This window comes from Chiloscyllium plagiosum, chromosome 32 (assembly GCF_004010195.1).
Source record: "Chiloscyllium plagiosum isolate BGI_BamShark_2017 chromosome 32, ASM401019v2, whole genome shotgun sequence".
Classification (NCBI taxonomy): Eukaryota; Metazoa; Chordata; class Chondrichthyes; order Orectolobiformes; family Hemiscylliidae; genus Chiloscyllium; species Chiloscyllium plagiosum.
The window spans coordinates 23,288,447-23,311,721 of NC_057741.1; the positions used below are offsets into that span (position 1 = coordinate 23,288,447).

At 41.3% G+C, this 23,275-nt stretch overlaps 2 protein-coding genes across 4 annotated transcripts in view; one reads left to right on the top strand and one right to left on the bottom strand.

The window, feature by feature from the left end:
* Positions 1 to 3,942, bottom strand: part of LOC122539414 (janus kinase and microtubule-interacting protein 1-like) — a 209,214-nt gene extending 205,272 nt beyond the window's left edge. For all 3 annotated transcript variants that reach the window (XM_043674230.1, XM_043674229.1, XM_043674231.1), the window contains exon 1: positions 3,860 to 3,942. The gene's annotated coding sequence lies outside the window, so the exon portion shown is untranslated. The remainder of the gene's footprint in view (positions 1 to 3,859) is intronic.
* Positions 3,943 to 19,357: 15,415 nt separating this feature from the next.
* The window catches only part of LOC122539251, an 85,887-nt gene continuing 81,969 nt past the window's right edge, over positions 19,358 to 23,275 (top strand). Inside the window, exon 1 of the mRNA XM_043673953.1 lies at positions 19,358 to 19,447. Within this exon, the coding sequence (XP_043529888.1) occupies positions 19,358 to 19,447 (90 nt within the window). The remainder of the gene's footprint in view (positions 19,448 to 23,275) is intronic.

A 23,275-nucleotide genomic window follows, 5' to 3' on the forward strand; every position in this document is an offset into this window, starting at 1 on the left:
CGCCCACCCCCGCATCCCACCCGCCCATCAAATCCGTGCAACACCGCCCCTCCCATCTGCACCCACACCCCATCCACCCAGCCCCTGTTCTCAGCAGCATTTCAGTAAGCTGAGCTCACTTTTAATCACTGTAAAAAAACAGACGTGATCAGTGTTGCAAACACGTCTTTGGTGTAATGTTTCTATCCGACCTTGAGATCTTCTTCGGACAATCTGAAATTCGGATAATTGATATCCGAATAATTGAGGTTCCTCTGTATAAATGAGAATTGCGTATGTTTTCCAACCATTGGTCATGAAGCTTTTTTTTTCTCATTGTCCAAACGTGTTTTACTCTCCTTTGTAAATATAGGAATCACATTAGCAAGTGTGATTAAAAGAAGTTCTCCACACAGTACAGACTCATGCCAGATGACAAAATGCACACACTTTCACACCTATATTAGCATATGACTGCTTTTTTATGCCAGGTGAAAAAGTACAGTTTAGTCCTTGTAAAAGGAATTATGTCAGATTGTGATAGTTCTTGAATAATATGGACAATTATTTCAGCTGCTTTTAACCAACTCTTTCCACAACGGATAATGATAGAAAAAACAGAGATATGGTTTATTTCCTTCACTAGCAATTTGCTTCCTCTCAATTTAGTTATCGTGTTTTTGCTTTCATTTACACTTGTCCCATTCTTTATTAACAGGAGTCATAGAGTCATAGCATTGCATTCTTTGCATTGAATAAAGACAGTAATTGGCAATAAATTAGAACCTATGTAAAATGAATAAATCAGTAAAAAAATTAGAACCTAGACATACATCTATTTGACATTCATGGGCCAGATTCACTTTTATCTTCACAAGTGTCCTGTTACAAATTACTGCAAGAAATAACAATGGGACCCAGCACATTGTAGCACTTTATTGTGACTTTGCCAATTAATGAGAAATTGTGCAAAAATGATTAGCATTCAATTAACGGACTAATCAAATAGCCACAGATATAACAAGGCACACCTCCTCCTTTCGACATTAATATATTCCTGACAAATATCTTTCTTAATTAGAAGGTCATCTATGTTACCTGCAGTGTTATTCTCAGAAATGCTTCTTTCAAAAGTTGAACCATCAAGAAGAATTAGATTCACTTATAGAGTCATAGAGATGTACAGCGCGGAAACAGACCTTTCTTTCCAACCCGTCCATGCTGACCAGATATCCCAACTCAATCTAGTCCCACCTGCCAGCACCCGGCCCGTACCCCTTCAAACCTTTCCTATTCATATACCCATCCAGATGACTTTAAATGTTGCAATTGTACCAGCCTCCACCACTTCCTTCGGCAGCTCATTCCATACACGTACCACCCTCTGCGTGAAGAAGGTGCTCCTTAGATCTTTTTTATATCTTTCCCCTCTCACCCTAAACCTATGCCCTCTAGTTCTGGAAGTGAACATTGATGCTGTATTGTCGGCAGACTCGCTGAGCTTTTCAGCGAACATCTCTCGGACACACACACCAAACAACCCCACCGCCCTGTGGCCAACCACTTCAACTCCCCCTCCCACTCCACCAAGGACATGCAGCAGTCCTCCCAAGCCTTTGGGAGAGAGGAAAGGGATGCATGCCTTCAGTTTTTATTATTTAAACAAAGTTTGCTCCAAAAAAAAGACATAAACAGAAAAAAAATACCTACGGGGCAACAATCACCAGACAGGGGTGTTCCCTCCCAGTCGGGGAACACTTCAGCGGTCAGGGACATTCGGTCTCGGATCTTCGGGTGACAATCCTCCAAGGCAAACTTTGGGTACACAACAATGCAGAGTCGCTGAGCAGAAGCTGATAGCCCAAGTTCAGTACTAATGAAAATGACCTCAACTGGGACCTTGGGGTCAGTCACACTACAGGTGACCTCACTACACTATACACACTCACACACACTTACACATGATTATATTCACACACTCATGCAGACTCTATCTCAGACACACCCACACATACTCTTACACACAATCATACTCACACACTCATGCATATCCTCTCTCAGACCAGCGCACAAACACACACCCACACACTCTCAGTCATATACTCAATCACACTCATGCATCCCTTAATCAAGCATGCACACACACCCACACACTCTCAGACATATACTCCATCACACTCATGCATCCCTTAAGCAAGCATGCACAGACACACACACATACTCTGTCTCCCTCTCAGACACACACATACACACATTCAAGTCTATGGGGAGAATTTGCAGTTGCAGATTGTATTTGCAGGTACATTTTATTTTGTTCAAAAGCACACAATATGTAGGCAGTCAGTCCATGTGATATTTTACAAATTCCTACTTTGGAAATATAACCAGTCTGACTCAAGGTTGGAATGCATACAGACTCTAACCTCACACTTTTAATGCCTTGCCTGAGCTTGAGATGTCATCTTAAGTTATCTCAGGACTGGGACTTGAAAGAAGTTGTGGGATTTACATATTAATCAATCAAAACCTGCATCTCCATTCTAAGTGATTAAAGACTTAAGCGCCATCTAGGTTTGTTCAATACATGGCATCAGTTGTATGACACTTTGATCTTTTACTCTAAACTGTGTTCTATGATCCTGCCCCACTGGCTACCTGACAAAGGAGCAGTTTTCTGAAAGCTAGTGCTTCCAAGTAAACTGTTGGACTATAATATGGTGTTGTGGTGATTTTTAACTGTGCCCGTTCCAGTTCAACACCGGCACTTCCACATTATCTCCAAAAGTCAGACCATTGTTGAGGCAATAAACTTTCAGTGCCTCAGTGCTTCATGTATTTATGTGCATGCCATAATGCAGGTGCAACTAATGTATAAAATTACAAAGCAAGCTTCCAAAATACATGCATGTGAACTCTAGTAGGTCAGAGAGTTTCCTCTCTGCAGAAGCCCAGAGAAGGATCTAATAGTTAACAAAAAGAGTCAGCCTCTTACAGCGACACATTATATCATTGTGTGTCTGGATGTTGCAAAGGGACAGCATCTGAAGAATCTAATTTACACCCAATTCAGGCGTTCAATTATTTTGTGGAAACTAATCCAATTCAGATCACCCCGGATAGCTAATTTTCTATGTTAATTAGATAATTTTGCAAAGATGTCTCATTTGGTATTGGGAATATTGAGCAATTCTCCAATTTTAATATCAATTTAATAAAAAATACCAAATGCAAATTCTCTCAAAGCTATTAAACCAGTTTATTTAATGTTATAACAAGGTAAACAGGAGCATTTTTAAAAAATAACACATTACAACTAGGAGCTGCTAAAAAAACTGCTTCTGTGAATATGTTCTAATACCACTGAGTTTGAAGGACAAAATTTTACAGCACAGATAATTTCAACAAAGCTCAGGATAAATACTCTAACTGATACTTTGGTCCTTGCTTCCCACCCAATAATCAGGTCAAACAACAACACTTTAAACCCATTAAATCTTATATGATCACGGCAAAGTAGTGTCAGTCCAATATTTGCTGTTGATTCATGGAATCATCTTCAATCTCTTGCTGAAAAACAGGTATGAAGTTGGTGAAGCACAAATACAATATGCCAGTGCCTCTGACAGTCAATGCATAACCTGACTAAACACATTTTCAAAATAATGTGTGCAAGGCACCATGGGATTTTTTGCAGTTTTACATATCAATAGCAAAAATGAGAATCAAATGCAAGTGTCAGATTATGTTGGAACGACAGCCTGTCAAGTGAAAATACTGGAGTCAACTTTCAGTGATAACAAATTGCCAACATCAAGAGGACTTTGGAATGATCAATTATTGTTCTCATTCTGTTCAGATGACAATCAAGACATGGTCTTACCAGAGACAAGCTATTCTCTTTAGTTTCATAGATTCTACTGCCTTCGATACGATATATTACCCCAAGCGATATCCAGAAATGTTAATTTCTTCTACTGTTGTTGTGCTGACAGGGCTTATCAGGGTGGACTGCAACAGACATCAGGCTCCTGCCATACGTTATAACAGGTTGCGAACATAGATAAATTGAAATTGAAACTGGATAATTCCTTTTCCTTTGCCCTGTTTGAACCGCATGCTGACGCTGATATTTTTGCCGATCCTGAATATTTTCTCATTTTTTGCTGCTCCAGTTAAAAATCTATTCTCATTTTTGCATCAACATTATTCAAAACCAGGCATTTCCCAAACATTTCTTTTTTGAAAAGCACAGCTTGATGACTGCAGTCCTGTTTCTTTATTAGTTTTTATGCTGGGGAACACCAACCTTGCAAAGCTTTCCAAAGCAACATGACATCTCAACCCAGGTGATGATACAGTATTATGGTGACTTCATGAGGCACACTTCTGCAAGCGTTTGAACTCTTCATTTTTATTACACTTTTTTTTTTCTAAATCTCTTCCATCTGTGAAGACAGAACCATGAGCAGGCTGGAATGAAGAGCTTTCCCCAAATGCCATCCATTCTCAGAAATGGCTCTTTAGCAATGTATGATCAGCAGCCACCACCAGAATATTTCCTTGAGTATGTGTATTTTCAGAGAAGCCTGTTCCTTTGCCTGGTCTCCAAGTAAGTCTGCCAGCTGATTGTCTTTTACAATTGACTCGAGACCAGCACTCGCAAACTATATCACATTGGGAATGATACAAAATTAATCCATGCTCAAATGGACTTGTGTTAAGTATCACTGGATAGAAATTAGGTGTAGGAGTCATGGCTGATTCTTTCTTGATCTCGCCCAGAAATGTTGAAATCAAACATGGCTGGCCACAGGCCTGAATTGAAGATTGGATTTTATTGTCTGTATGTGTCCATCTCAGTGCTAACCCAATGCCACATAAAGGAGTGTTTTTTATATCTATGACTGGAGTCTGATTCCAAAATATTTAATAAGAACTGTTATATCCAATGTGCTCACTTACGAATAGCATTCAGTATAGCGGAGTTTATTCTCACTAATAAATGAGAGGAAACACTAAATTGAAGAAACAGTGTTATTGCAAAGGTAATTAATCCTTCTGCTAAACTAAACTCAGTATTAGCCCTCTGGTAAACTTTCAAAGACCACATCAAAGGATTACAATATCCCACCCCATGTCATGTGGTCCCACTAGCAGCGTGCATTATTAACTGCAGAATAGGCTCAAGCTCAGAGTATTAAAAGTCGAATATAGTAAAGAAAAAAAATAACATGCAGTAAGCAAGAGACTAAACATTCTGAGTATGACACAACACAGCAGAGGCACTGATTTTTTTCTCCAATGTTCTCAAACGTCACCTTCTTATTTGTGAGATTATTTCAATCCTTCATTGAAGTTAAAAACCATAGCAACGTAGAGAGGCAAAGAGGTTCAGGGAGGGAACTTCAGTGCTCACCGCCCTGGCAAACAAAGGCCAGCCACCAGCAATGGAGCCATTGGGAACACTCTGGAGGTCAGAGTTTGATTGAAGCCAGACATCTCAGAGTGGTGTAGAGCTGGAGAAGATTACATGGAGGAGTGGGGCCAGAAAACAAGGCTGAGCTTTTTAACATCACAGTGCTCCTATGAGTCAGCGAGTGGTGATAGGAAACCATGAGTAGCACTACGAAAGACAAACACAGTTTAAATGACTTCAAGGTTACAAGGATAGAATATGTGAGGGTAGAATGTTAAATGAAATTAAAGATTGCCTGCTGTTCATGTACTCAGAGCATGTCCACAAGGGCACCTCTTGATGCTCCATATTTTAAATTATTTACTGTGTGATTAGTCCTAGAATTTATATTCATTTTCTAGTCTGGAACATGTGACAGTCATCTCCACTGAAAATAAAACCAATAAATAAGTTACAGATTCTGAATGGGCCAAACTATTTAAAGTCTACACAGTGTTTCAGCTAAACTAACACATGGAATAAATTGAACGCTGCAGTATTTATGGTGCTTTACAGACATTGATTTATTTCTGTAAAACGTAATCGTATGTTTCATGGATATTTTAAAGAGATGAAAGTGCGAGCTTGCATTTATATAGCAATTATTACCATTTCAGGACATCTCTTTGCAGCCAAAGTAGTGCCTCTGAAGAATAATCACTTGTAGCCTAGAAATATTCCTTTCCCACTCCATGTAAAATCGAAGGGTCACTATGATTTTCACAGTCACAGGCAGTGCTGTCCATTCCCCTGTGCAAGTTGCAGGAGAAGGTGATACTGCTGGGAGGCAGAGCCTGAGATCTTGGGTTGAACTTTGCCACGGACGCCAGTTCTGAAGAGCACATGCCAATGATTTTGCACAAGTGGGTGGTGTACCAGTCACCTTCCGTTTTGCAACTTCTCAGATGACCTTTCTGAAGGCAGAATGAGGTCATTCAAGTGGTACCAGCAGACAGGCAATTTCAAGGGTAACTGGGCATTTCGCCAAAGTACAGTTTTCTTCAGAGATGCACTGGCCCCATGTGTGTCAGCACCTTCATCTGATTGAATGATGTAGCTGCCCTACAGAATACCATTGATTAAAGTCTCAGCTATTCAATCCTCAGTATTGAAACAGGGATTCAGCAAAGAATAGCTCATGTCTTGCACCATTGTGGAAGCAGAGCTCTTGGGATTTTGGAGGGGATAAGGAGTGTGTGGGGAGGCCTGGAGTCAGTGTCATGGTCAGTGCAAGGCAATAGGACATTTTGCAGGTGAAGTAGTCATAATTGAGATTCTCTCTGGGAATGAGACCTCTCACATCCAGTTTCCACCCTCAGAACTTATACACCCTCCTTTTTTTAAAAATATATTTTATTGAAAAAACAGATTTTTCTAATATTACAACAAATGCAAAACAATGCAATTCAAAACAATACAAAGAAAAAAAACACAAAAAAGTTGGAAAAAACAGGTGAAGTAGTCATAATTGAGATTCTCTCTGGGAATGAGACCTCTCACATCCAGTTTCCACCCTCAGAACTTATACACCCTCCTTTTTTTAAAAATATATTTTTATTGAAAAAACAGATTTTTCTAATATTACAACAAATGCAAAACAATACAAAGAAAAAAACACAAAAAAGTTGGAAAAAAACCCAACCCGCCCTCATGTACAAATGTATAAATATATATAGAAAAATATATAATAAAACAAACCAAATAACTGTTTAACTAACTAAATAATAACTAACAACAAACTAAGAGATAGTAATAACCCAACTCAGCCAAACAAGGCATCATACGTTCACAGTTCCTGCTCCCTAGATATTGAACTCATACAACACAACTGTTACATATATAAAAGCTCTTATTAGTGGGGCAGATAAATCTGTGTCCAGGATTCCAAAAAGGGCGGCCATGTCTTATAAAAATTCTCAGCTTTGTAGTGTCCCATACTTGTGAGAAAGTCCAAGGGAATATGCTCCATAACAATCTTCTGCCAACCTGAAGAATCTTCAACTGTAGTGCATGGGTCCGATTGCAAACGGATATCTTTCTAGCGTTTACCCAAATATCTTCCGATGCCTCTGAAGAAACCTCAACCCCTAACTCTAACTCTCTCTCCCATACCCTGCAGAGTCAATCAAACTCATCTGAGGGGCCACCCGCCCCCGCCCCCCAATTGATGATATATAGTGCTGACAGAGTGTACTCTTAGCACAGAGCACCCTCCTATTTTCATGCTAACTGATCAACGGACATCATTGTGTTTCCCTCAAATAAATCATCCATGCAAGACACACCCCTAGCTGCCTAATGCTTGAATCCTGAATCTATCATCCCCAGTTGAAAACCCAGCATACCCACAATAGGTGAAAGAGGAGATGTTTTGCCAATATAGCCTTCCCTCTGCCGAATTGCCTTCCATGCTTTAACAGTATTGATAACTATTGGGTTATGGCAATATTCCCTAATTGTCCTCATTTTGTCCAAAACAGCAAGCCAGGAAGAGGTCATCTTGCCTGGGAGGCTTCGATTTCTAACCATATTGAAAGAGCATCTTCGCAGGCCCAATCATTCACGTAGGCTTAGTTGGTAGCGTTTTATGTCCGGGAGATCCACTCCCCCAATCTGTGAGGCAATTGCAGTTTAGCTAATTTAATGAGGGGCCGCTTACGATGCCAAATAAAGGAGCTGAACTGGCCATTCAGTCTCCTGAATGTTTGCTTATCAAATATCAGGGGGAACATCCGTATAGGGTATAACAAACCCTATCTTAATAAGCAGTATCCGACCAAACCATGAGATCAGAAGTGCCTCCCATCTTTGAAGGTCTTGTTGACTTTGTCAAATAATTGAACAAAATTAGCTTTGAACAGCCAATCCAGAACTGGAGTGATGAATATGCCCAAATACACAAACCCCACCCTGTGACCACTTAAATGGGAATCAATATTCGCCCTCAAGATCTAGCACCTTCGTAAGACCACCCATCGGTATAGCCTCTGATTTTGCAAGATTAATCTTGCACCTCGAAAAGGCGCCAAATGCACTGATGCATTGTATCAGGCGAGGCACTGAAACTGCTGGATTTGACAAAAAAATTCGGACATCGTCCGCGTACAACAAAATCTCATGTAATTTTGACCCCACTTCTGGAGCTGACATATTGGGATCCCCACAAATGGCCTCCCGCCAATGGTTCAATCAAAAACGTAAAAAGCAATGGCGAAAGGGAACAGCCCTATTGGCTGCCCCTAAAAATGGTAAAATCGCTTGATCGCACCTCATTGGTGATGACTGCAGTGAGAAGGTCACTGTAGAGAACCTTTACCCATCTTATAAAGGCTTTGATGGAAATGTGTTGCTGGAGAAGCGCAGCAGGTCAGGCAGCATCTAGGCTTGATCGCACCTCATTGGTGATGACTGCAGTGAGAAGGTCACTGTAGAGAACCTTTACCCATCTTATAAAGGCTTTGCCCAAACCAAACCACTCCAGAGTATAGAAAAGGTACGGCCACTCAACTCGGTCAAATACCTTCTCTGCATCCAAAGAAATCACCAAGCCCTGTATTGATTGTTGTTGACATGCTTGAATTACATTAAACAGCCTCCTAACATTATTGGAGGATCTGCGGCCCTTTATGAAGCCCACCTGATCCTTTTTAACAATAGAAGGTCACACAGTATCCAGCCTTAATGCAAGAGTCTTAGAGAGGATTTTAAAGTCTACATTTAAGAGTGAAATGGGCCTGTACGAACTAGAGTCCTCCGGGACCTTCCCTTTATTTAAGAATAAGCAAAATATTGGCGTCTCTCAGAGATGGTGGGAGACAATCATGGCTGTATGAGTCATTAAAGATGCTGAGCATTGGACCTGACAATATGTTTATAAATTCCTTATAGAATTTGCTGGGAAGTCTGTCAGGACCAGGCACCTTGCCACTCTGAAGGTACTTCACAGCCTCCTGCACCTCTTGTTCTGATAAGGGGGCATTGAGAAAAACCTCTTGCTCGAGGGTCATGCTTGGGAGTTCCAGATCCTTAAAAAAACTCAATTTTGGCCCACCCCTCCTCACAATCTTCAGACTGGTACAACTTAGAGTAATATTTCTGAAATGCCACATTAATCTTTTTGGAGTCTCATGTTAGGTGCCAAAACCTTGCCTAATTGTCGTAGTGGCTTGAGGGATATTCCTTTTCCTGACGAGATACACCAAGTATTTGCCTTACCTGTCACCATGCTTTTATAACCTTTACTTTGCAAAATTAAGCTCCTTCTTTGCTGTCTGCGTGAGCACAGAATTCATTGCAGACCACAGCGCCGTAATCCTCTGTGGCTTGACCAATGAGGGCCTGTCAAAGTAAGCCTTCTCGGCTGCCTTCAATCGTGCTTCAAGGAGACGTTGCTGCTCACCCTCTGCTGCTTCCTACTGGCAGAGTAGGAGATAACAAAACCCCGGTATAGGCTTTGGCAGTTTCCCAAAGGTCAGATGGGCTAGAAACCGAGCCTAAGTTAATGTCTAGGAATGCCTGAAATTCCCTAGAGAAGTACTCCACAAACGTATTATCCTTGAGGATAAAGGGATCCATTCGTCAGTGCCTCAGGCCCACTACAGCGTCCTTAATCTTAACCAACAGGTACACTGGAGCCTGATCAGAGATGGTAATATTACCGATCGTACAAGATGCTGCCAAGTCCAGGGTTGGCGCAGGGGTCAGAAAAAAAATTAATCTTGGTGTGACATCTGTGTGGATTGGAAAAAAAATGTAAAATCCCTGCCTGTAGGGTGGAGACGCTTCCAGACATCCACCAACCCTAACTCCACACACAGATCCACTAATTGTTTAGTTTGTACAGAGGGTATTGGAAGGCCTTTGGGCATCCTGTCTACTGTGGGATCCATGAGACAGTTAAAATCTCCCCCTATAATGATATGCCAGGATTCAAGACTGATCAGTTTAGAGAACGCATCTACCAAAAAATTGAGGGGATGGGCTGGAGAGCAATAAACATTTAAAACACCATATTCTTCCCTGTTTATCAGTGCTTTGAGAATTACAAACGTCCCATTGTGTCTTTAACACACTCTAGTAACTTAAATGGGAGATTCCTCCTAACCAATATAGCCACTCCCCTACATCTGGTATTAAAAGATGAGAAGTAAACACAATCAAAGCCATTCTGGTGTAGTTTCAAATGCTCCCTATCATCCATGTGTGTCTCCTGTAATGAAGCAATATCCACCTTTTCCTTTCTAAGACTCGAAAATACCTTCCTCTTCTTAATTGGTGAGTGATTCCCCTTGATATTCCAGGAACACCATTAATCTGGTCATTAGCCATAACCTTCTGCAGTAAGATTTAATTTCCAGACAGGAGGAACTTGAACCATAAATCGCCGAGCCTTAGTGTCACAAGATTAGATTAGATTAGATTACTTGCAGTGTGAAAACAGGCCCTTCGGCCCAACAAGTCCACACCGCCCTGCCGAAGTGCAACCCACCCATACCCCTGCATTTACCCCTTACCTAACACTACGGGCAAATCAAAGATTATATACAACAAAAACCAAAAAACAAATCAACATTTAAAGCGTCAATGGTGCTGAATAGGGGAACTCATCCCCTGCCAAAACAGGGCAACTACCCATCCCAAAACCCAATTTCCCATCCCACTGCCAAGACTGCAGCCCAGGCATTTAAATCCCTGAACTGGGTATAAATTGCCCATAAGTAGGCATCTAGCCATCCCAACCATTTTCCCTCCTCCTAGCTAGAGCCGCACCACAAAGACAAACAGAAAAAAAAGAAAATACACCGTGGAATAGCAACGTGAATAAAGAAAAATGTTTTAAAGAGAATCCTTTGGCATAATTTAACTTAGAAATTGAAAGTACACAACTCAACCACTGCCAAACATAGTTTAAACCAGATTATTACCAATAGAAAAAAAAAGGAAAAGAAAGCCCCAACCAGACTTCCTCTGTTTTTAAAGAAAAAAAGATAAAGACATACCCAAACAACACTACTATTTGCACATACTAAATTGTTCAGGTTAGGTTAATTTGTCCACAAAGTCTCTCTCCTTCTCCAACATCTCAAAGAGATTTACGGATCCATCTCAGGTGAACCATAGCACGGCCGGATATCGCAGAGAGCATTGCATCCCAAGCTCCTTCAGTCTTCTCTTGACAGTGTCACAGGATTTTCTTTTCTGGATCACTGCCACTGAGAAGTACTAGAAGAACATGATCTCAAGAGCTCTCGTAAAATAGGGCTTTCAGATCCTTCCCCGGATTCTGGATGCTTCCATGATTCTCTCCGTATCTCTATAATGATGAAACCTCATCAAGAGAGGACGAGGACGTTGACTCAGACCTGGCCTCGGACGCTCTGCTTCCCTTTTTCAGCATCTCTGGACAGCGAAAATGCAGGTGATTTGATCTTTCACAGTTTCCTGTGAACTCGATGACCTTTCCAGAGTCCCAGGATATCAGAATGGTTCAGGTTGAGCGGGTTAGAAGTTCGTCCTGCTTGTGCTGTGGTGCGGAGCTCTGCAACACGACCCTCCTAGATGCCCTCCTTGATGGGACAGTAATCACAGTGATGACCCAGTAATTGATTTCCTTCTGCAAATGTCACTTACAATGCCAAATCAAGGAGCTGAACTAGCCATTCAGTGTCCTGAATGTTTGCTTATTGAAAATCAGGGGGAACATCCGTATAGGGTATAACGGGGGAGAATATTCATCTTAATCAGTGCTATCCGACCCAACCATGAGACTGGAAATACCTCCCACCTTTGAAGGTCTTGTTTGATTTTATCAAATAATGGCTGTCATGCATTTACCTCAACTAGGATCAGAAACAAAAATGTGCTCCCAACCCTATTGGGAAAAATAACCCTATTAGACAGGAATAAAGTTAATACTGAGCAGTTTGTGGGTTTCCTCTGGGTGCTCCGGTTTCCTCTCATATTCCAAAGATGCGCAGGTTAGGTGGATTGGCCATACTGAAATTATCCATAGTGTCCAGGACCTGCTAGACCTGTTGAGCTTTTCCAGCAGGTTCTGGTTTTGTTTCTGATTTCCAGCATCCACAGTTCTTTTGGTTTTTATTTAGAGAATTTACGTCCCTTGCTGCTCAACTATTCTGCTTCGCTGTGTGCCCAATGTTAAGTGCCAACAATCTTTTGCACTTTAATAAAACTTGCATGAATAATGGCTTGAAATAGCAATGCTGGATTTAATAATTTAAAATGAACAATTTTTGATGCAGAGGGAATACTCTGCTATGGGAAGAAGAACTTTGCTGCAGTAAAAAAACATTGTGTGAATAAATATGAGATAGAAAATGTGCTTATTGTCAAATTAATATGGATTCCCAGCGCGGTAAGATATATCAGTTACATATTTAACATGGCACTTGTTATGGACTAGGCCAGACCACTCAAAGCATTCTTAAGCAGGCAGCCCAGACCATAACTTTGCAATTTGTTTTAGTAAATGCACAATGAAAATTACCTGGATTAGGTTAGCGAGGTTGACTACCAGGTTTAAAACAGACAAAAAATTGTATTCACAAAATTGCGCAATGAAATAAGAAGAACAGAATAAAGAACCCCAACAGAACTCAGGTCTATCCAAACTAGACTTAAATATGCTGTTCTGAATATACACAACAGTCCCAATAAGCAAACCCCCTTTAAAACACAGCACAAAAAAGGGTCAGATGTTTTCAGTTGAAGTGAGAAGGGCAGAAGAGAGAGTTTCCACACAGCTCACTGTTGAACTCTCAACCAGTTCTGCACTGAACTAAACTGCTCAGCTAGACAGCTGACCACTCCCCTTTCATTATACAGATCACTTCTAAAACATGACCACTTTGGCCTGAAGTCTCATCTGTTTACATATAAACAAAAGGCCTCTCAAAATCCTTTGCATCTCTGTACCAAACTTGACTGATCGGAGTCTGGCCTGGTTTATTACCCCTCTGAAAACAATCAAGGACAGAGTCTCCTTGAGCCAAGCAACAGCTTTTAGAAAAAAAAGAACTAGCTTTGTGACATACTCTAACTGCTTACTCAAGTTAATAGTCAACATCAAATAGAAACAAAAAAGTTGCTAAATTTTACTTGGGTTTGGTTCAGATGATGCAGAGACAGTTAATATGACTGATCTTGATTTTTAACACTATTTCAGAGTAGCAATCTTGTGTTTCAGTTGCTATATGCATTGACCTTCTTCTGTCTGCCACTGCTCAGTTGACAGGCGCAACGTTCCAGGTTTAAGACTGACTGCAGGTCTTAATCCAAAAATTAAGGCTGACACTCCAATGCAGTGCTGAAGGAGTGCTAGACAGTGCTGGACAGATGAAATGTGACACCTGGCCAAACATCTAAAGTGGACACAAGAGATGCCATAACACTATTTTAAAGAAGAATGGTGGAATTATCCATAGTGTCCTGGCAATATTTATCCCTCATTCAGCACTAAACAAAACAGATTATTCCATCATTATTACATTACTGTTTGAGAGTTTGCTGTGTGCAAATTTGGCTGTCATGTTACAACATTACTACATTATAACAATGACAACAAAAATACTTAATTGGTTATTAAGTGCTTGGAATATTTGGTGCTCATGAAAAGTGGTAGATAAATGCACATCTTCCTTGTCCTTGGGAAGTTGTATTGATGAAAGCCACAGTGGCTAGAAAATCATAGGGAAATGGATTAGAACTGATTCCCTGCTCAGCAAATTACCGTTTCTGTTGAGTACATTTGGCACAATATTTACAGGTCAATTTTAAAGGGAATCAGACAGCAGGACTGGTCTTCGCAGGCACAAACATTTGAAGATGGCAGAACAAGTTGTTAGGGCTATTGGAAAAGAATACTGGACTATTGGTGTAGTAGCAAAAGCAAGGGAGACATGTTAGACCTTTATATTGTGTATTGCATCCTTGAAGGGAGCACATTTAAATGTTAAGGCCTCGGAATGGGTGGAGAGGAGGCTCATTCAAAAGCTCTCAGGAGTAAGGGACTTCAGTCATGTGGAGAGACTATAAAAGCTGGGGTTGTTCTTTGTGGACAGCTCAAGGAGAGAGTTAAGGAAAGAGTGTAAAGTTACGAAGGACTTTAATTGTGTAAATAGGTGAAACTGTTTTCACTGGCAAAAGGGTTGATAATGTAAACTGAAGGCAGCAGAAGGGAGAAAGAGCAGTTTTTGAGAAGTCAGCTGTGATCTGGATTGCATTTGATGAAAGGGTGGTTGAAGTAAATTCAACACCAATTTCAAAATAGGAATGGCATATACAGAGTGGAAGTCTAAAATAATGTGAGTATCAAGGTCCATGAAGTGAAGCCACATTAAAGTTGGACTACATTAGAGCTGAACTTCACAAACAATCAAATAACATTTAAATTGGCCTTACCTCTCACGCAAGGTGAATGCATAATACTGCTATGGATTGCGTCTGATTTATATGTCAATTGAATTTAGCCATTTAAAACATGTGGCTGTTACAAATAGAGACCTCAGCTAATTCACCATGAGCGCATAGAATCCCTATAGTGTGGAAGCAGGCCATTCAGCCTATCAACTCCATGCCAACTCTCCAAAGAGCATCCCACCCAGAACCATCCCCCTGTACCCTATTCCTGTAACTCTGCATTTTCCATGGCTAATCCACCTAGCCTAGGCATCGCTGGACACTATGGACAACTTGGCATGGCCGATCCTGCACATATTTGGACTATGGGAAAAAAAACAGTGTACATGAAGGAAAATGCATACACAGGGAGAATGTACAAAATGCAAAGAGACAGTCACTGAGGGGGGAATTGAACACAGGTCCCTGTCGCTGTGAGGCGGCAGTGCTAACACTTTGCCACCATATCACCCCACATCTTAATTTGCTCAGTTGATCCTGGGGGATAGTACTGTTCATGAGATTGGATTTAGAGGACCTTCTACTGAAAATGTATTACTTGCAGCTTTAATTAAGTCACTGCACAGTGCTTATACTAGTAGCTTGATTCATATTATAATTGTATTATCCCCAGGCATAACCGTAGCCAGAAGGTTAGGGTGAAAACAGGGCATGAAGTGCTGTTACTCCATTCTTGACCAACTGACCAAGTTATAACCAGTTGTCATATAACTTTAACTGAAATGCTGAAACACTGAAGTAGGTGCATATTTAGGTGGATTTTGATTTGGGGGAGCAGTGTGATCCCTTTGTTATAAACAAATTTGCAATTTATTTGGTTGCTCTACATTGAACTTGCAATGTACTTGAAACAAAAGCAAGCTCAACAGCTTCCATTTGTTTAGGGTAATTTTGAGATTCTTATCTTTTGATCATGAGTATAATTCTTCAAAGGTGATTGACCTGATTTGGAAAACACTTCAATATCACAGAGAGAGGCAAAGATATAGTAAGCTATAATCTTGGCTCAAAAATGATTTCTCAACATAACTGGTTAGCTATAGAATGCCAAAACACTAGTTAGTTGTGGTTATACCTCTTCACTATTCCTATACCATAAAACCCATAGCAAAAACAGCATGAATACACTTAGGAGAGTGGAATTTGACCAAGCTAAGTGGCCTAAAGTTGCCACGTTTCACAAGGCATGAAGAATTATTCAGGTTTGTCTCCTTTGTTTTCACAAGGCAGGGAAATCCTCATGAATTGGTTTCAGATAACAGGTCCTTGTTAATTTCCCTAGAGCTTGTAGAATTCATGTACCGGATAGGGATCAAGCACTGTGCTCTTCAAATAATTCTCTTGTATAAATGGAAAAACAGTTCAGCTGTATTTCGGAAGAATGCTTGCAAATTGCTTTGTTATGAGAATTGATTTCGGAATCTTTTATGTTCTTAATTTTTTTCAAACATGGAACGATGACTTTAATACCACAAGGGGAGTTCCATCACAATTAGCTCATAGATCAGAGAAATGTCAGTATTTAAGCAGGCTTTTTGAACTGAACAGTCTGTATGAGCAAGCTCCTCATTCTAATTCACTACTTTTTCTCTGTTCCCTCATCTTCATTGAGTTCATCTATTTGCCTTTAAATTCTATTCTTTACTCAGCTTTGTAACCATCTGCAAAGATTTAGACCTGAATTCTTGAGCGGACTCTAGCTTAGTCAAAATGATGCCAGAGATCAGCATTCCTGTTCTTGAACCCATCGTGCATAATTTTCAACAGGACTGAGGGGGCGACAAAGGTGAGGAATCATTTGTACATTTGTGATTTGGAGAGGCAGCTGCAATTTTGAAATCGAGATGTGAAGCTGAGAAAATTTCTGTCTCTGTTTTCTTGTTGCAGGAGCAAAAATATTACAGCCCTCTTTATGTTCAGGAATGTTACAGAACCAACATAGAAAGATGAAAAAACCCTCTATGAACTGACCAACACTTTCAGCAATGACGGCAATAAGTACAGTACTTACTGTAGAAAGCCAAACTTGCAGACAATGCTGGTCATAGAATTGGGGCTGTAATATTGCTGCTTATTCTCTGAGCCACAGTCCCTGCAAATGTTGGATTGATGGCAAGGTGACTACCATCCTGCCACGAGTTGGCAATCACAATAAGAACGACACATCCTGTCAATGGACATCAGAGGGGCTGGTAAAGCAATTGGCCACGTCAAGTGGATGTCAGCTTCAAACAGCCGCAAGTTCTTTTGGTACATTAGCCAACATTTCAACCACAATCACCCAATGCAGATTAATCCCTCACAAATCTCCTTTTTGTTTGTGGGACTCTGCTGCTCAGGGTGGACTGAGGTTTGTCTACATACAGGGACAATTTAAAGAAACTTCCAAACATGAAGTACCTTAGGTTGTAAAGGTATGTTGTAAGTTTAAGGTCTTCCTAGCTAAAGCATGAACAACTTGATGCAGTTTTATCTATCAGCCCTTGTTTAGTTTATGCTCATTAAACTAAGTTCAGAATGAGGCTTTTGAAAAAGGAGGAGAAAATGAGGACTGCAGTTGCTGGAGATCAGAGTCAAGAAGTGTGACGCTGGAAAAGCATAGCAGGTCAGACTGCATCCAAGAAGCAGTAGTCTCAACATTTTGAGAATACTCTCTTCATCAGGAGTGTGGAGGGGGCGGGGGTGGTGAGCAAGTGGGGGGAGAGATAAGTGGGGGTGTCGGGTTGGGGGAAGGTAGCTAGGACTGTGATTGGTGGATGAAGGTGGGGTGAGTGATGGCGATAGGTTGGAGTGGAGGGAGGAGTGGACAGGTGGGAAGGAAGATGGACAGGTACTACAGTTCAAGAGGGCAATGCTGAGTTGGAGGGTTGGATCTGGGATGAGGTGGGAGGAGGGAAGATGAGGAAACTGGTGAAATCGATGTTGATTCTGTTTGGAGGGACCCAAGGTGGAAGATGAGGTGTTCTTCCTCCAGTCATCGGATGGCTAGTATTTGGCGATGGAGGAGGCCTAGGACTTGCATGTCCTTGGCCAAGTGGGGAGGGTGGAAAGAGTTGAAGTGATCGGCCACAGGGTGGTGGGGTTGCTTGGTGCATGTGTCCCAGAGATGTTCCCTGAAATGTTCCATAAGTTGGTATCCTGTCTCCCCAATGTAGAAGAAACCATACCGAGAGCAACGAACACAGTAGATGAGGTGTTTGGAGGTGCAGGAAAATCTCTGTAGGATGTGGAAGGCTCCTTTGGGGCCTTGGATGGAGGGAAGGATGGAGGTAGGGGCGTAGGTTTTACACCTCTTTCGGTGGCAAGGGAAAGTGCCGGGAGTGGAGGGTGGGTTGATGGGTGGGTGGGGGAGTGGACCTAATGAGGGACTCACCGAGGGAATGGTCTCTGCGGAATGCTGAAAGAGGTAGGTTAGGGTTATATAACTCTGTTGGTGAAGTCTGACTGTAGATGGCGGAAATGGAGGAGGAAGATGGATGATGTTTTGAAAAAGTTAAGACTGAAGCATTCACAGCTATCTTCAGTCAGAAGTCCAAAGTGGATGACCCATCTCCTTCAGGGTACCCTGCATTACAGAGACAAGTCTTCAGCCAAAATCTATTCACTCCATATGATAGCAAGAAACAATTGGAGGCACATGACACTGCAAAGGCTCTGGGCCATTACAATATTCAAACAATTGCCTTGTGCTCCAGAACTTGCCGCTGCCCTAGCCATGCTGTTCCAGTACAGTTACAACACTGGCATCTACTTGACAATATGCAAAGTTGCCCAGGTATGTCCTGTACATACAAAGCAAGACAAATCCATCCTGACCAATTACCGACCCATCAGTTTACTCTTGATCATCAGTAAAGTGATGGATGGTGTCATCAACAGTGCTATCAAGCAGCACCGGCTCAGCAATAGCCTGCTCAGTGATGCCCAGTTTAGATTCCACCAGGGCTGTTCAGCTCCTGACCTTATTACAGCCTTGATTCATACATGGACACAAGAGCTAAACTCCAGAGGTGAGGTGAGAGTGACAGCCCTTGCACCCCACCATTCGATTGGAGTGTGGCATCAAGGCACCTGAGCAAAACTGGAATCAATGGAAATTGGGGGCAAATTCTCTGCTGGTTGGAGTCCTACCTGGGCACATAAGGAGATGGTTGTGGTTGCTGGAGGTCAGTCATCTCAGTTCCAGGAGATCCCTGCAGGAGTTCCTCAGGGTAGAGTCTGAGGCTCAACCATCATTAAGTGCTTCATTCATGAACTTCCCCCTCCATCATAAGGTCAGAAGTGGGGATGTTCGCCAATGATTGCACAATGTTCAGGACCATTTGCGATTCCTCACATACTGAAGCAGTCCATGTTCAAATGCCATAGGATCTGGCCAATATCCAGGCTTGGGCTGACAAGTGCAAGTAACATTCTTGCCACACAAATACCAGGCTATGGCCTTCTCCAATAAGAGACAATCTAGCCATCACCCTTTGATAGTCAATGGTGTTACCATCACCGAATCCCCCATTATCATCATGGGAGTACAGCCTCCAACTAATCTGTATACCTGAGAGGAGGAACCTGAAGCTGGTAAGATGCAATATACATGCATGATCTAACAGAGAAAGGGCGTTCCGGTGAGGACCCTCTGAAAGAAGAAAGTTTTGAATTGTGTAGCTTCTTAAAAATTATCAGGATACTTTCTTTCCCACATTATTGAAGTTTTTAAAATACTTTTAGCTTCACAAGCTCCATGAGCTTTCCTGGGAATTGTTAGCCGGTGTGAGTTCCCTTGGCTAGTCAAGAGAAGACAATCAGAATTCTCAAGGTAGTCGGAATTGCCCCAGCAGATAGAAAACTGGTCACACCCCCAAACAGATAACCATTTTGGAATGCAAATAGAAAGGGATTCATTAGTGTCCTCCTGATCAGCGATCCACTGTGCCTAGAAACTAAGTACAAAATTAAACCTCATCTTTTTAATTCATTCATGGTTTCACCATCAAGGTAGCATTTATTGTCCATCCCCAATTGCCCCAGCGGTGAGCTGCCTTCTTGAATTGCTGCAGCCCATGTGGTATAGGTACATCCACAGCACTGTTAGGAAGGGATTTCCAGAATTTTGACTCAGCAATGTTGAAGGAACAACGATATAGTTCAAAGTCAGGATGATGTGAGACTTGAAGGGGAACTTGCAGGTGGTGCTGTTTCCGTATATCTGCAGTCCCTGTCCTTCTAGATGGCAGATGCTGTGGGTTTGGAAGGTGCAGTGTAAGGATTTTCAATGTAATATGTAAATGATGCACACTGCAAGCAGTGAGCATAGGTGGTAGAGGGAGTGGATATTGAAGGTAGTGGATGAGGTGCCAACCAAGAGGGTTACTTTGTCCTGGATGATGACACTGGGCATTAATAACACAGAATGTTGGCCTTTTCGTCTTTTCTGAGATTACTAACCAAGGTACACAGTACCTGTTGCAATTTTATTTGCTGACTAAACTGTATGTAACATTTAAATCAGCACGGAACAATCTCCAATTACACCCATTGCTTTTCAAGGAGGACTAAACGTTTAGCTCCGCACCATTGGTTTTGTTAGCTTTTCCATTCCTTTGTTCAAAAGCTCTAATCAGCAGGAAAGACAGATCAATAATGTTTTTTAAAGTGTTAACAACCTCCATAAATTATTTATTGCATCAAGATTGGATAGCTTTCAAATCTGGGAAATTTCCATCTTTTAAAATGCATGAATCAGTTAGTGGGCTGGACAAGGGAATTGATAATGCCAGTCAATTTCAAAGGAGATTTAATGATTCAATTGTATTGAATCCCCATCTCACCAGTAAATGTTATCTATATGATCTTATAGTGGTAGCAATGGCACATAACTATTTCACGCATGTCTCTAGATATTTTGTTACTAGTAGAAGTGATTGCAAATTTAGGAAGTCAGCAGAACATTTAAAAGCCTTTTACATTATACATATTCATCAACATAGTTCTAAACAGCAGTTTGCATCAAACTAACAATAAGTTAAGTAGGGTTTGGGTGTCTCCTGTGATTAACCATCATTCTGCTTTCTTTTTGGCTGTGGAAGGATTAAAGTGGTGGAGTAATGGAAAGATAAAAGATTGAAGAAAGGGACAGATTATTTTCTATTGTCCCAAATTGGTTTAATTAAAGCAATGAGCAGCTTTATTGTACATCACAGCGGAATGGCTGGCTCATTAACTCCTGTTAGTGCCCTTATAAGGCACCAATAACATTAATCGACTCATTCATCACACAGGAAAATCCATAAACGTAGAGGCTTGGAATCTCACTTTGCTTGGCAGCCTGTTGTAGAAAAATGTACCAACTGACTTTGTGGTCACGTTTTAGATAAACTGAAGAACACTCTCACAATTTACACAATTGTTGAAACTAGTGATACCACAGCACATGATGAGCACTTCTGTTTCTGTCAAATATGAAGCTTGCTCAGTGCATGTCTATTAAAAACACCCAGCTAAAGCACAGTCTCATGGGCCAGAACTGTAGCTGGAAATTGTGGGTTAGCCCCACATTATCCTCCATACATTAATTTTATAAATGGAAAGCTGGGCAGAGGGCATCCTTAGATGTCTGTTATTCACTCCCAATGGCCAAGTCTCTGCACTGGGAGTGAGTAACTGTAAAATCATTCCTTATTAGTGAATTTTATATTGGGACTATGGACTGTTCTCAATATTGTTCATAGTGTATACTTACATAACAATACCAAAGTTTAGACTGGTGATGAGACTAAATGAGATTAAACACATTTTGGGCGGCACGGTGGCTCAGTGGTTAGCACTTCTGCCTCACAGCGCCAGAGACCCGGGTTCAATTCCTGCCTCAGGCAACTGTCTGTGTGGAGTTTGCACATTCTCCCCATATCTGCATGGGTTTCCTCTGGATGCTCCGGTTTCCTCCCACAGTCCAAAGATGTGCAAGTCAGGTGAATTGGCCATGGTAAGTTGCCCGTAGTGTTAGGTGAACGGGTAAATGTTGGGGAATGGGTCTGGGTGGGTTGCTCTTCAGAGGGCCGGTGTGGACTTGTTGGGCTGAAGGGCCTGTTTCCACACTGTAGATAATCTAATCTAAATTTACATTGATGTCTGATCACTTTTTAACACATTACTCTTCTCATACTCAGAGTACTTCAACAACAAATTCCAAATCCTTCAGATATTCCAAACCTTTGTGGCATAACAATCTTTTAGTGTTTTCAATCCATCATGCATTTTAGAGAGGGAATGAAGAAGACTCGTCGTCCTCAATGGAAAATCTTTAATTGAAAATGACACTAAACTTACTCTTGATAAGCCCAAGGGTAGATGGCTATTTGAAGCATCCAATTAAATAGTACATTCTGTAGTTTAGAATAATACATGGCCCAGCTTTGTGATTACTTTAATTATTTTGCGATATTAACTGCCTGACCTAAAATGCCAGCATTCTGCTTCAGTTTCCATTCAAATTGCTTTGCAGTAATTCCCACTTGTTGCAATAGATAAGCAGAGATGCAGATTGGGAATTTTATCAGAGCGCAAGGAGGAGAGATGAAAACAACTGTACAGGCTAAAATCAGATCTTTGAAGCACAATGTCAGATTAATAATTCAGAATACATCTGAGATTACAATGCATTTGTTTTAACAAATTTGTCATCGGTTCAGAAGCAATGTATTTATAATAGTAAATGGTCGGGTTTTGTGTCATTTTCCAACCATAACTTCCCTCTCCTGCCTTTGAAATTTGTCAATTTTTTGTTTCTGATCTTGATCTCATACATGTAGAGATGACAGATTATAATGAAACTTCAATAAATCAGCGAAGGCACACCATGACATCTACCGGTTTTCAAATTTCTATGAGGTGACATATTCACTGCACTGTCGTATTCAATTTTGGTGCATGACTACTAATTCTTCCCTCTCATTCAAGAGCACATTTTCCTTTCAGTACAACACAAGATGTGGGAACAGATGCCTCCGAGTGCACACACTGACTAGACCATTGTAAACAGATGCCTCCGAGTACACACACTGACTAGACCATTGTAAACAGAGGCTTCCAAGTGCACAAACTGACTAGACCATTATAAACAAATGCCTCCGAGTGCACACACTGACTAGACCATTGTAAACAGATGCCTCCGAAAGCACACACACACTGACCAGACCATTGTAAACAGACGCCTCCGAGTGCACACACTGACTAGACCATTCTAAACAGACGCCTCCGAGTGCACACACTGACTAGACCATTGTAAACACATGCCACCGAGTGCACACAGTGACGAGACCATTCTAAACAGATGCCTCCGAAAGCACACACACACTGACCAGACCATTGTAAACAAACAGATGCCTCCGAAAGCACACACACACTGAC